This window comes from Mixophyes fleayi, chromosome 9 (assembly GCF_038048845.1).
Source record: "Mixophyes fleayi isolate aMixFle1 chromosome 9, aMixFle1.hap1, whole genome shotgun sequence".
Taxonomy (NCBI): domain Eukaryota; kingdom Metazoa; phylum Chordata; class Amphibia; order Anura; family Limnodynastidae; genus Mixophyes; species Mixophyes fleayi.
Window position 1 is genome coordinate 126,329,367 of NC_134410.1, and position 14,487 is coordinate 126,343,853.

General features: G+C 41.7%; 1 protein-coding gene across 1 annotated transcript; it reads right to left on the reverse strand.

The window, feature by feature from the left end:
- Positions 1-206: 206 nt before the first annotated feature.
- Positions 207-14,275, reverse strand: LOC142101295 (ficolin-1-B-like). Its single transcript, XM_075185655.1, has 9 exons — positions 14,136-14,275; positions 13,437-13,550; positions 10,587-10,640; positions 9,647-9,682; positions 9,492-9,530; positions 6,650-6,777; positions 5,827-5,956; positions 5,098-5,232; positions 207-580 (listed from the first exon to the last, which is right to left on the reverse strand). The coding sequence occupies exons 1-9, from the start codon at positions 14,221-14,223 to the stop codon at positions 333-335; spliced, it is 972 nt and encodes a 323-aa protein (XP_075041756.1). The 5' UTR covers positions 14,224-14,275; the 3' UTR covers positions 207-332.
- Positions 14,276-14,487: the final 212 nt, after the last annotated feature.

Consider the following 14,487-nt stretch of genomic DNA (forward strand, 5'->3'; position numbering starts at 1 on the left):
TTGTGGTTTTTTGACCAAGCCATTTTCGAAGAGAAGAGCATTAATGATGTTTGTGGGTAATATTTTATGTAATAAACCCACTAATAGTAATGTCTGACTGCGGGGACCAGTGACGCCCAGATGTGACATAAGGGTGACAATGACCTCACAGGAAGGGTAGAATACCAGGATGTTACTGTAAGTACAAGGACATTTATATAGATGCGTATATCAGTACGTGATTTATTCATATAATAACATGCAGTTACACAATAGTCATTAATTACAGCAGTGGAGGAAGGATAATATCTGTGTAATTCTGTGTTCTTTGTAGGAAGCGTCTTTCTGTTTCATTACACGGGTCTAATTTTCATCTCAGACTGTTTGTAGGAGTAATTATACCCCTTGCCAGAGTGCCAGTTAATGCCATCGGCAAAGGAGTCATGCTTTCCAGGAAGGTACAGTCCGTTCAGATTTGCAAGATGACAGACTTTGTACCACCAGGCTCCCTTGTACAATTGGACACAATTTCTTGCATCTGCGTCATTGTCCTGGTCCACGGTGGAGAACATCATCCCGTTGTGACTTTTCAGAGAATCTCCTAAACAAAACATACAATAAGGGTTATATATAAATGTGCACAACTGCTGCCCCTGGAGGGAACTCACTGCTAGAATTTAGGGAGTTAGTATCATAGACACTGATCGTTTATTCATTTTGTTCAAACCATTTAATGATTGTGGACATGTATACGCAACGGATGGGTTTATAACTTTCAAATGGTTATGTCTGCCAAATCAATGTGTTACTTGTAATGAACATTGGTTTGGTGTAAACAGGATGGTAATTAAACCACCACGAATAAAAAGCAGGTCTGTAGGATTCCCAGACACAAAGCTCATGCTGAAACGCGTCGCAGGTAAGAAACAACCTATCCAGCCACCAGTGTGCCGGTGATAACCAGACTAAGGACAGTCTTCCTGGGAATTTGGACGTCTTGGGCCTGATTCATAAATGGACCCATATTGAGCGCAATGTGCGTTTGTTTTCAAATGTAGGCAATTCGGAAATCCGTACGCCCAAAATCAACAAAGAGCAGATCTGAAGATACGTGCGCTGATGAACACAGGTGTAAGTCTGCTCTGATACACAGAACACTACAGGATACGTCCAATATATATGAGGAATATAAATTCTCAAAAGAACATGCAAAAAAAAATAATATTGAATTAATGTCACCTGTTTATATAGGCATTAATGATAAAACATTAAAAAATAAAACAAAAGTTTTTAAAAAAAATGTATTGCCCCATGAAATACATTTAATAAGATACTATTAATGTCTACTGCACATAAAATATTTGTTTCCAGTTGCTCCTGATTGCAAACACATGTTATAGCATGTATACACTATAACTCGACACTTAGACTAGATCTGTAGCTGGAGCAAGAGATACGGCAGAAAAACAAGCAGCTGAGAGATGCCCGGAGGATAGGATACTGCAACAAATATAATTACATTTTACACTGATAAAAAACTGTTGGAACCACTCTGCCACTGAGGTATACATAATTATTTAGGTGTTAAGAACACTGAGTGTGTCACTTATTGTGGGGTGTGCACACTGTGGATACACATGATTTATCACCAGGAGCACTTTATAATGAATATATTTTTGCTATAATCCGTTCTTAAACTGTATTATTTTTCTAATTTTTTTAGGTTACCAGGACTTCTAAAAATAATAGATTGAAAGGAGGGTTGATTCTTGTTAATGCTCCGCGGAATGTAATGATGGACTGAGTAAATAAGTCAAGACACTGTTTCATGGACATAGAATTGTTGTTTGGTTATAGCACCAGGCTAATGTGTATAACTCCAATGGCAATTGTTTTTATATGGGAGCGCCGATCACCTATATATTGTATGTTATTTAGTAGATCTTTAGGAGGTGGATAATATAATTTTATATAGATGAGCAGCACTCACTGATAAGCGCTTGTAACACCCCCCTAGTGGTGTTCTAGTAAAACCCTGCACTTCAGTGAATACAGGAGGGGGTCGCCTAGAGGGTAAGCTAGAAGTTTATAAAAAGTTACATAAACTGGTTACCATGGTGATAACCCAGCCCAGCCTGTGAGACTGAGTGAGAGGAAGGAGGGGCTGTCATTAAGGGGGGATAGGAATAGAGAGGAGAGACAGAGGAGAGAAGAGATGTAGCTAGGGACCTGGGGTGGAAGCTCCCAGGCTCCCCCAGCATTGCCTGACTGTCTGAGCATGGTGACTGAGCCAGGGCAAGGAATGTGTGCCCTGGATGAGGGGGAGAACTCCATGCCACTATAGATAACCCAAGAGAGAGGGGGACACTTCGCATGGAAGAGGCCCTGGAGTGAGGGCTCCTGCAAGAGGCAAGGTAGCTGTAGTGTCAGATCCTGAGGCTGAGAGTACACAGAGTGACGTGTCAGAGAACAGGAGACATCATCCCCGTAGAGGAGGGGTGAGCTGCAGTTGAGAGGTACACAGAGTGTGTCAGAGCTGCATGGAGGAGAAGCTGCCTGCCTATTAGCATCCATGTGAGTGCCCCTGCAGAGGAGGGTGATCTGCAGTGAGAATGGAGTGTAAGAGACCTATGATTTATGTTATTTAACATCTGGATAACATAAAGAACTGTGCAGGAGGAGTAATAAGATATTTGCAACCATATTCGTATTGCTCATTAAGAACTGTGCTGGAGAGAGTAAGGAGATGTATATATTTTTCCTTATGGCTGCAACCATTATGATTATCGTGCTGGAGGAAGAGTGTAAATAAAGAGTTGAGTTTGTTATAGAGATGGTCTGGCGCCCAAATTATTGTGACTTCTATTACACTGCATCACCAAAGTGACATCCCCTGTGTCCCACTAACTACAAAGAAACACCTGCATGTGCAGGGACCCCCTGATCATCTACACCCATGCCCATCATCTAGCCAGGGTTTGAGGAGGAGGTGCACTGTGTACCCTTTGCACCCCACACTACACACAGTGACTGGGGGTTACATAATGGCGCCCAACGTGGGGCTCGAGCACAACAGATGGAGCAAGTGCTTGCAGGACACAGGGACTGAGTGCAGTGTACCCAGCCGGAGTAACACCCTTGGGACACCATGTCTGACCGTCTCTAGGTGCCAACAGAGACCAAGGGTAAAAAGGAGGAGGTGAAGCAAGTTGTTTGCTGAGTAGTTCTGTATTGGACAGTATATGGAGCAGCAGTGTGTTTGTTGCTGGGACTTGTAGTGCCACTTATCCCAGCTGAGTGGGAAGCAAAAGAAGAAAAGGTTCAACGTGTGAGGTGTAGTTACAATGCAGTCTGTATATTGCCTTTCCTGAGGATTTGGGTAAGCAAAGAGAGGCAGGCTGTGCAAGTGACGTCTGTATATTGCCCTTCCGGAGGATTAGGGGGAGCAAAGAAAGGCAGATCGTCCACGTTGGAGAGAAAGGGGGGAAGGCAACCCCGCTGGTCAAATGCCACCCCTGCATATATTGCTGAGAAGTATTTTTTGGGAGGGGCCCACGAGAGCCACCTGTCTCTTTTTGACCCAGGAGGGGGGAGACATGGGCAGGCACGGGCAGGTGCTACATTGCTTTGGCATTAAGCCACATTTGAAGGTACATTGGGAAAAAAACAGGACACCTGTGACTCACATGTTTACATCCATTGGGGGTGTTGTGGGGTATGCAATGTGAAATGTGTTTATATTTATACTGCCATTGTATTGCTATGCTGTGTTTACTTTACATTGTGATTTTGCATGCAAAAGTGATGTAGAAATTGTTTACATGTGTGTGTTTATATGTGAGTTAGGTGTGAGTGAGATTAGCTAGGCAGCCCCACTAGGTGTAGTTACAGAGGGGTTACCTAGAGGGTAAGCTAGAAGTTTATAAAAAGTTACATAAACTGGTTACCATGGTGATAACCCAGCCCAGCCTGTGAGACTAATTGAGAGGAAGGAGGGCCTGTCATTAAGGGAGGATAGGAATAGAGAGGGAGAGAGAGAGAGAGAGAGAGAGAGAGGAGAGACAGAGGAGAGGAGAGATGTAGCTGGGGACCTGGGGTGGAAGCTCCCAGGTTCCCCCAGCATTGCCTGGCTGTCTGAGCGTGGTGACTGAGCCAGGGCAAAGAATGTGTGCCCTGGATGAGGGGGAGAACTCCATGCCACTATAGATAACCCAAGAGAGAGGGGGACACTTTGCATGGAAGAGGCCCTGGAGTGAGGGCTGCTGCAAGAGGCAAGGTAGCTGTAGTGTCAGATCCTGAGGCTGAGAGTACACAGAGTGACGTGTCAGAGCACAGGAGACATCATCCCCGTAGAGGAGGGGTGAGCTGCAGTTGAGAGGTACACAGAGTGTGTCAGAGCTGCATGGAGGAGAAGCTGCCTGCCTATTAGCATCCATGTGAGTGCCCCTGCAGAGGAGGGTGATCTGCAGTGAGAATGGAGTGTAAGAGACCTATGATTTATGTTATTTAACATCTGGATAACATTAAGAACTGTGCAGGAGGAGTAATAAGATATTTGCAACCATATTCGTATTGCTCATTAAGAACTGTGCTGGAGAGAGTAAGGAGATGTATATATTTTCCTTATGGCTGCAACCATTATGATTATCGTGCTGGAGGAAGAGGAGTGTAAATAAAGAGTTGAGTTTGTTATAGAGATGGTCTGGCGCCCAAATTATTGTGACTTCTATTACACTGCACCAAAGTGACACCCCCTGTGTCCCACTAACTACAAAGAAACACCTGCATGTGCAGGGACCCCCTGATCATCTACACCCATGCCCATCAGCTAGCCAGGGTTTGAGGAGGAGGTGCACTGTGTACCCTTTGCACCCCACACTACACACAGCGACAGGGAGTTACACGCTGATTCAGTATATTCTATTTATAATCAACATTTATTTACATAGCGCCAGCATACTCCATAGCGCTTTACAATTGGGAACAAACACAGTAATAAAACAATACTGTTTGGTCAATTGTGGTATAAAGTTACAACACTGACCAAACAGAGCTACACGTGCGTTACGCGCCAATGTCATTTGTTTATACATCACTGTCAACACTGTCGCTCCTTACCTGCATCACCACTCAGAAAGTCTCCAAGGATCAATTTGTATTTCTCAGATTCTCCCATAACTTTGAAAGATTTGTATTTAGCAAAATATTTTTTATGGTCAAAGTCTTGCAGATCAACACGTAGTTCCCATGTACCTGCAATAGGAGGAAACAAATTAATGTCTAAATAATTTTCTGACAAGAGCAAACATTAACAATTACTCAGGATTGACATGTGAACTTCATGTCATACAGAGGTTCTAATAACACAGTAATATCCCTGCATCAGTTTGACAGGAGGCTCACATCACTATACTGTGCTGCTGGAGGACCCTGCTCCTTCCACTACATAACCTTCAGTCTGTGGCTTCCTGCTGCCACCATTCCTCTCCACACATCATGTCACTGCCCCTGTTACATGCAAACCCGTCCTCTATCTCACAACTAAACCAGTTGACAGGTCACTGTCTCCCCCAAGATCAGCCCCTCATCTAGTCTCAAATGCATCTTAAATATTACCATCCTATTCTGTAACCTCACACAAGTAACACTCAAATAAATCTCCCACAGTCAAGAGAAAATTACAAATAAATCAAATGAAGTCCTAGGGCTAGATTTACTAGATGTTTTCAATCTACCACACATAGGCAGACAATTCTACATCACAGCCTCAAACTGCCCTGTAGTAAATGTGGCGGTTTGGAGCACTAAATGCCATATCTAGTAAATTTACCCCCTAGTGATCATTACCGGATGATGTTAACATGTGAAGATTGCCATTCCCCAGCCAGAACTCAGTCAGGCGACTGCCAAACCCCATCTTATAGGACATCCAGTCACGCAGGAAATCAACTGAACCATCGCAACGTCTCTGAAATACCTATATTAGGAAAAAGAGAAAGGAAATGAGTCCTAAAGCTACACAGTAGCGACATTCAGGATTCAAACCCATGGACTTTGCAGTTCTAGATTTTATTACTGAGCTTCCTGGGGGAACTGATCGTGGCCTGTTATGTACTTTTACTCCAAACCTGCTGTGTTTCAGTTCAGTTCCTGGGTACGTAAATATCTGCTACTGAATAATTTACCATGTTACAGGTATCGGGTGAAGAAAAGTTACATAAACTGGGATAAGGTAACACAGATGGGGCTTGGAAGAGCACAGATTCATTATTTATCAGTCCGGCTGAGTGACCTGATTACAAGTGGCCCTCATGCTCAAGGTGGTTGTCCCATCAACTCCTTCTGTGACCAAGCTTTACTTTCAAAAGTGCTCTCGTCTATGAACATTCCACCATCACAGGTGTCCCCAAGGTGAGTAACTCTTGAACCATCCAAGTCCCAACTTTGGGAAACTTGTAGATTATACAAGTGGGTGGGTGGGAAGTATGTTTATTGGGAGAATTTACATTTATTTAAAGTTTAGTAATAATATCATTTGTAACCTTATGTTATGTAGGAAGCGGGGTTGTGCTTGTGGGCAAATGTTTTTTGCTTTGAAGACCTAGAAATTCCCTGAAGACAGGAACTGGATGTTTGTATGAAATGTAGAGATTTCTGCAGACAGACTTACAATCCATCCTCCGCCATCAGTGTGCATGTCACACAGGACTCTCAGTGGTGTCTCTCCATCCGGGTATATTGTGTACCAGTCACTAAGAGTCTCCCCATGATCCCGCAGGTCCTTACAGTTCCTGGCAGCTGAGAGATAGGAAGCAGAATATTACAGTGAATAAATTATATAACTCATTCTATCTGAGAGCCTAAATATGATGGAAGGGAATTGAGCACCCATACTGCCAGTCTGGAGTATCGTATGTCTTCCCTGTTAGCTTCAGATTTAGGAACGACTTTTCCATATTATCTTTAGGACTATATCATTCCTCACCCATCCTGCAACACACACCTCTGTCCACATTGCCCCTTCATTACTTCACTCACCTCTAGTGAACACTCATGAACTCTTTTCCTATTTAAATTCAATAACTTTAACAGCCTCATCCTGTCGCCAGAAACCAAAAAGTCACACATCTTACAATCATCTTTCCTACCTTTTTTCCTCCCTGCTTCTATTAGCTGGTGATATATCACCTAATCCAGGTCCCCCTCACTTCTCCCACATGCATATATCTGAACAGTACAGAAATCCAGCAAACCCTTTGTAGCACTCTCTGACTCTCTCTCTTCATTTGATCCCACAAATGAAGAGGAAGTTTCTACTCTCTTCTCATCTTCCTACTCTACCTCCTGTCCTCTTGATCCCATTCCCTCACAAATTGGTATGTCCCTGTCTCCTGTGCTCATTCCCCCTCTAACTAAAATCTGTAATCTATCTCTTTCTATTGGTATTTTTCCATCACTTTTCAAGCATGCAGTGATTACTCCCATTTTAACAAAACAGAATTCTGACCCTAACTCTCTCATAAATTACCGCCCCATCTCCCAGCTCCCATGCCCCTCCAAGCTTCTCGAGAGAATTGCCTACACCCGCCTCACACACTTTCTTACAGCAAACAACCTATTGGATCCTCTTCAGTCAGGCTTTCGCTCTCAACACTGCACAGAGACTGCGCTGACCAAAGTTGTCAATGATTTGATCACAGCAAAAAATAATAACCAATACTCTCTTCTAATTCTCTTGGATCTCTCTGCTGCATTTCACACTGTTGACCACTTTCTCCTCATACAAACGCTGCAATCCCTAGGTCTTGAAGGCACTGTCCTATCCTGGTTCTCTTCCTACCTATCTAATCACTCTTTCAGTGTTAATTTCTCTGGATCCACCTCTGCTCCGCTTCCTTTATCAGTTGGAGTACCACAAGGCTCAGTCCTAGGTCCTCTGCTATTCTCTATCTACACCACTTCTCTTGGAAAACTAATAAGCTCCTTTGGATTTCAGTATCATCTCTATGCGGATGATACACAAATCTATCTATCCTCTCCTGATCTTTCACCATCTTTGTTGTCTCGCGTTACTGACTGTCTTTCTGCAATTTCATCTTGGATGTCTTCTCACCAACTCAAACTCAATCTTTCAAAAACAGAATTAATAATATTCCCACCCAAAAACAGAAGCTTCCTGCCTGACATTTCTATTTCTGTTGATAACATGACCATAAATCCCACCCCGCAAGCTCGCTGCCTAGGTGTAATTCTTAACTCACAACTATCATTTATTCCCCACATCTACTCTATATCTAAATCATGTTACATACACCTAAAGAACATTTCCAGAATATGCACAAATCTCACACAAGACACCGCAAAAACCTTAATTCATGCACTCATCATCTCCTGCATCGTACTGCCAATTCCCTCCTTACTGGTCTTCCCAAAGTCAGACTTGAACCTCTACAATCTATTTTGCACGCAGCGGCTAGTTTGATTTTCCTTGCAAACCGTTCTTCCTCTGCTGACCCACTCTGTCAGTCTCTACATTGGTTGCCTGTATTTCAACAAATCCAATATAAAATTCTTCTACTAACATACAAGGCGGTCAACAAAATTGCACCGACATACATTTCCTCACTTGTCTCAAAATATCTCCCAACTCGACACCTCCGTCCTGCACAAGATCTGCGTCTCCCTTCCACTCTCATCACATCCTCCCATTCTTAGTTACAGGACTTTTTTCGGGCTGCTCCCACTTTGTGGAATTCCTTTCCTCGCACAGTAAGACTTTCCTCTAGTTTTCAAACCTTCAAGCGTTCTCTGAAACCCACCTCTTCAGGAAAGCTTATGATATTCCTCAACCACTATCTTACCCTCCCTAGGTTACCCTATTACCACCCTTTACACAGCTAACACAAGACAACAACCCTCTGACCAACATTGCCACACACACACAGCCCACTCAATACGTTTACCTTTGCGTTCTAGCTGGTCCAATGTTCAATATGATGTAACACATGCCCTTGTGTTTCAAACTCCCATTGTCCTATAGATTGTAAGCTACCGAGCAGGGTTCTCTTACCTCTCTGTCTGTATGTATTACCCAGTATTGTCTTATTAATGTTTGTTCCCAACTGTAAAGCGCTACGGAATTTGCTGGCGCTATATAAATAAATGTTGATGATGATATTGTCCTCTCCTCTCTCATCCTATACAATCTCAGGGTAGACGGGGACATAAGAGGCATTGACCATGAACAGATAACATTCTGTCTATGCTGTGAGGCAAAACACGGCATTGGGGATTATTTGTCCTTTTACACAATAATCAGTCACAGCATGGACTGAAGCTGCCAACAAGGCAGTATCTAAAAACAGGTCAACACCGTGACTTCTGAAAACATTACAACATTTTCTTAGAGAATACTACAACTTAAAAAATAAGTACAAATTTCCGTTTATTACGACTAAATAAAATATTAAGTCATTTATAGACCCAGAATTCGATGTTCGAGAGAACCTCACCGTACAAAGATTCGGGTAGGGCCGGGTCTCCTTTATCCCCTGTAGGCAGAAATAAAAAATGCAGACAATGATGAATAGGCTGAAGATCAATGTGACAATATTTCAAAACAATGTAATTACAATCTACATTAAAATCTAATACATCACTGTTTTACCTTTTTGTCCTTGTAGCCCTGGAATACCCGGATCTCCTGTAGTAAAATGACATATAACAATGAGTAGTAGCTATTACACTATACAAATACCAGTGTTTATAAACACATATTTTATGCCTGCACTTTGGACGAAAATGAGTTCATATAAATGAACCTTGCCAAGTATAAACAAGTCTCTAATTAAAGATTAAATGCTGTGGGTTACTTAGTTAATCATCATCACCATCCTTATGTATATGGTGCCACAGAATCTGCAGCACCTCACAATCAACAAAAAATAAACAGTAAAAAAAAACAGATAAGTGACAAGAGAAACAATATAATCAGTAAAACTTCCTACAGGAGACAATAGAGAATGCAACTATATGAGACCACACAACTAGACCAAAGGAAACATCACAAAGAGGATAAGGAGATAGAAAGTAGAGAGAGACAAACTTTGAGAGTAAACATTAAGAGAATGAGGGTATAAAATAGAGACGATAGAGGTGGAAATATGTTAGAAATAAAAAATATTCAGCAACCTCATTAAAAAAAAGAAACAAAACAAAAAAACAAAAACAAGGTCACTCACTGATACGAAGCTCAGAAATAATTTTATATATATCGCTCTTCTCGCTTGTGCTGTGGAATCTTATAACATATAAACTGAAAGTGTTTCTTATCCTGAGTACCAACCAATGTGATGATGTCACTACTCTCCCGTTATAATAATTTACAGCAGATTATCACAATCTAAAATTCACAAATTTACGGAACCAGCAGCTCTCTAGGTGTTGAAGAACTACAAGTCCCAGCTTGCCCTAACAAAAGTCAGCAGGTCATGCTGGGAATTGAGACCCACAACAGCTGTAGCTCCGTCTGTTACATAAGTTTAGTATAGATCATGAATATTTATTAGTTAATATTTGGTAATAAACTCATTGGTATTGAGAGTTACCTTTGTTCCCGGCTGGTCCAATTTTCCCAGGTTGTCCTATAGATCCTTTCTCTCCTAAAGATAAACACAATAATGTAAACTAAGCATATTAACAAAGACTTCCATTAAATTATTTTAACAGTTTTAATATAGGGTCATTCCACATCAGATCACCCAAAAAAACATAATTTGTCCAACAGGTTTTGGAGTGGGTGGTAGGGGACCCTTTTGGGAGGGCTTACCTGGGACGTCTGCGCTTTGTTTCGTTTTAGTGAGGGTTGGTGCTGCCTTGACAGATGTTCCGGATGTTCCAGTTCCGGTTCTTGTTGGTTGTTTCTCTGTTTTTTCCGTGGCGCGACCTGTGGGGAGATAGGATATGGAGGGAGAGAGGGGGGGGGGGAAAGGGAGAGAGGCGAGACAGTATACACGATATCGCCGTTTTGTGGCTCTTTTAGAGTGGGAGATGTTTATAGCTCCTGTTGCAGTTTGTTTATAGCTCTTTCGTCGTGTATACTGGGGCGACTATATGGGTATGTAGAGTATAAGACTCTCGGGGGGGGGGGGGGGGGGCGGGCAGTGGGATTACGGTGCCCGGTTTAAGCCTCTAGGGTGAGGGCTTTTGCAGTAATCTGCTAATTATTGGCTTGCTTCTCTGGAGTATTATGTTGTGTTATTGGAGGGTGAGGGGGGTAGTGCAAGCTTTTAATAAATTTGGATGTATTCCCTTTTTAAAGGGAGATATGTGTGTTCTAAGTGTAATAAGGAGGTGGATGAGGGGAGGATATGTGGGGAGTTAAGGCTAACAATATATAACTATGTGGTGGCTGCTATAGTGTATCTGTGGTAGTTTAGCGTTTTTGCTGCCAAGCTCTAAAAAGAGCAGTTATGTGTACAGGGTACCTGGGGTGGGCGGGTTGGGCTCCTGCTCCAGAGTCAGGATCTTAGCGCTCGTGGTGGCTGCGGCCCAGCGGCTTTCTCCCCGTGTCCTCACCCTAGAGGCTTAAACCGGGCACCGTAATCCCACTGCCCGCCCCCCCCCCCCCCCCCCCAAGAGTCTTATACTCTACATACCCATATAGTCGCCCCCAGTATACACGACGAAAGAGCTATAAACAAACTGCAACAGGAGCTATAAACATCTCCCACTCTAAAAGAGCCACAAAACGGCCGATATCGTGTATACTGTCTCGCCTCTCTCCCTTTCCCCCCCCCCCCTCTCTCCCTCCATATCATATCTCCCCACAGGTCGCGCCACGGAAAAAACAGAGAAATGATTTGTCCAACACCCGTGTCAGATTTTTTTGAAAATTTTTTAGTTAAGAGAGGATGTCAAAACAACTATTTCTGCCAAATATCTCGACTGTCTGACAATTAGTTGATTATATATTGATTTTTCAATTTATTAAATTATTTACTAATCACAGCTTCTTTATCCAGTTTATTTGAAGTATTACAGGTGTTTATTAAGGAATCAACACAAAATTTGGACCCCTAAGGTAACTCTTCCTCCCGAATCCAAAAATCCAAAGCAAATTACTTTATCTGCCTCATGTTTTGCGTTACGGCAAAAACGCACGGTTTTCAAATATCATTAAAAACGCTAGATGCAATTGACATTAGGGATCCCATTTTTTAGGGGTGTTTAAAAAAGGTATACATTACTACCACAAAAAAAAAATCAGCTGGGTAGTCTGGTTCCATAGTGGAGAAAAAAAATAATGAAGTTGACGCTCGATTACTGCTGTACAGCATACATAATTTACACATTGTTAAAAACCATACCACAAAAGTGAACTAAACTGAGGCAATGGGATAAAACTCCCATACAGGAAATGAAACAAACACCAACTGATGGGAAGGGGATTCCCTTTAGAGAGACCAAAACTGAAACTTTCCAGAGAAAAGAGAGAGGGAGACACAGAAAGAGTCAGTCATGGCAGCTGCTCATTTGGTAGTAAATTATACCTTTTTTAAACACCCCCCAAAAAATAGAATCCCTAATGTCAATTGAATCTAGCGTTTTTAATGATATTCGAAAAACATGCGTTTTTGCCGTAACGCAAAACATGAGGCAGATAAAGTAATTTGCTTTGGATTTTTGGATTTGGGAGGAAGATTTACCTCAGGGGTCTAAATTTTGTGTCCGATTCCTTAATAAACACCCATAATACTTCACATAAACTGGATAAAGAAGCCGCAATTAGTAAATTATTTAATAAATTAAAAAATCAATATATAATCAACTAATTGTCAGACAGTCAAGATATTTGGCAGAAATAGTTGTTTTGACATCCTCTCTTAATTAAAAAAATTTCGTAGAAATCTGAGATGGGTGGTGGACACCCCTGGTTGAACTGACATGGAATGACCCTATAGGATTCATTCAATTTATTTAAGAAAGGTTTATTGTGGACATGACTTTACCTACACCAAGAAATGTACAATGGCCCCCGACCATTCAGTTTAATTGATTGAGATATGCAGATAAAAACATGTTTATCGTTTAGCTTTGTCCAATGTAAATATGAAGAGATGACTGTATAATAATGTTCATGCAGCAGGACTTTACTTGGCTTTTATGAAGGTGTTACTAAATCTATTTGCAGAGCTTACCATTCATTAGGAAGTCGCTGTTTTGCTTTTGTTAGATAAAATCGTTACCTCCTCCCAATTCTCCTGTCTATATAATACCCCCTCCAAACACACCATCTTGAGGGTGTAGCAGACTTTGTGCCTCTATACATTAAACACATTTTGGAATCATGGTAAATAACATGATGGGTTACAGCACATTTTGTGCTCCTGTATTTGTACCATATTATTACATAAACCTTACTGATTTTTTGTATACATCAATGATGGTGATCTGACCTTTCTCCCCCTGTTGTCCAGGATCTCCTCTCAATCCATCATGTCCAGGGGCACCTGGGCACCCTCTGAGGATCGTCAACTTGTCCGATTCTCCGATTCCCAAAACTTTCACGTCTACCACACAGCCATGACAAACACAATGTCAGATCAAATGGGTAAATTAGAAAAGAGTGACAGTTGTAAGATTGGTTATGAGAGATGAAGATTACAGATCGGAAGGTGAATCATGTAGGTGTGTACACATGAATCGGCATGGTCATTTGTTTAAAATAGTTACAGAAATCACATCTGAAGTAAGATGGCATAGGTGTGTACCCAGCTAACACTTGAATCATAGACTTGGCTAAAAGGAGAGATCCATCCCTGGTAAGAGTTAATCCCCACATAGTTCTCTGAGAAAATCCTGAAAACACGCACTGTTACTCTGTGTTGCTGAGGTTTTAAAGACAGTGTTGAAAATTTTGAGCTTGAAATTCCTTTCAACATTATTATTGTAGTATAGAATATATTCATATATTCCTCTAGGAAAGATCTTTATGAATCCCTTTGAAGTGCAACTTCTGTCTTGAAAATAAAGACTGTGAAATGTTTGTGCCTATGGTGTAATCAATTAATTGCATTATGTTGTTTAAATAATAATGTTAATGACTAGGGTCTACGAGATCATGTAGAGACTTATTCTTTGCTGCTGTGACTTACCTGGACAGGTGCTCTCTGCGGCACAGAGCGTAACGCTCAGCAATAGGATGGTGAGTGTACAGGAGATCCTCATGTCTGAGAGACACATAGTTATTTACTGGTGTCTTCAGCTCCTTGTCTTGTATAACAATATAGCAGCCGTGATATTACACAGCTGTTCCACGCCCAGGATGTTTGTGGAATGTTATCAATAGTTTTACTTGGTGCATTGGTACCTTTATCTCCAAACGGAACATTCCGATCAGCTCTCATTCAGATTTAACCTCTTATTGACCAAGTATTTTTCTGCAACCTGATTCAGCAGCTTTAATATCAGTAAGAGCTGTGTTTATTTTTTTTTAAATTGTCATAT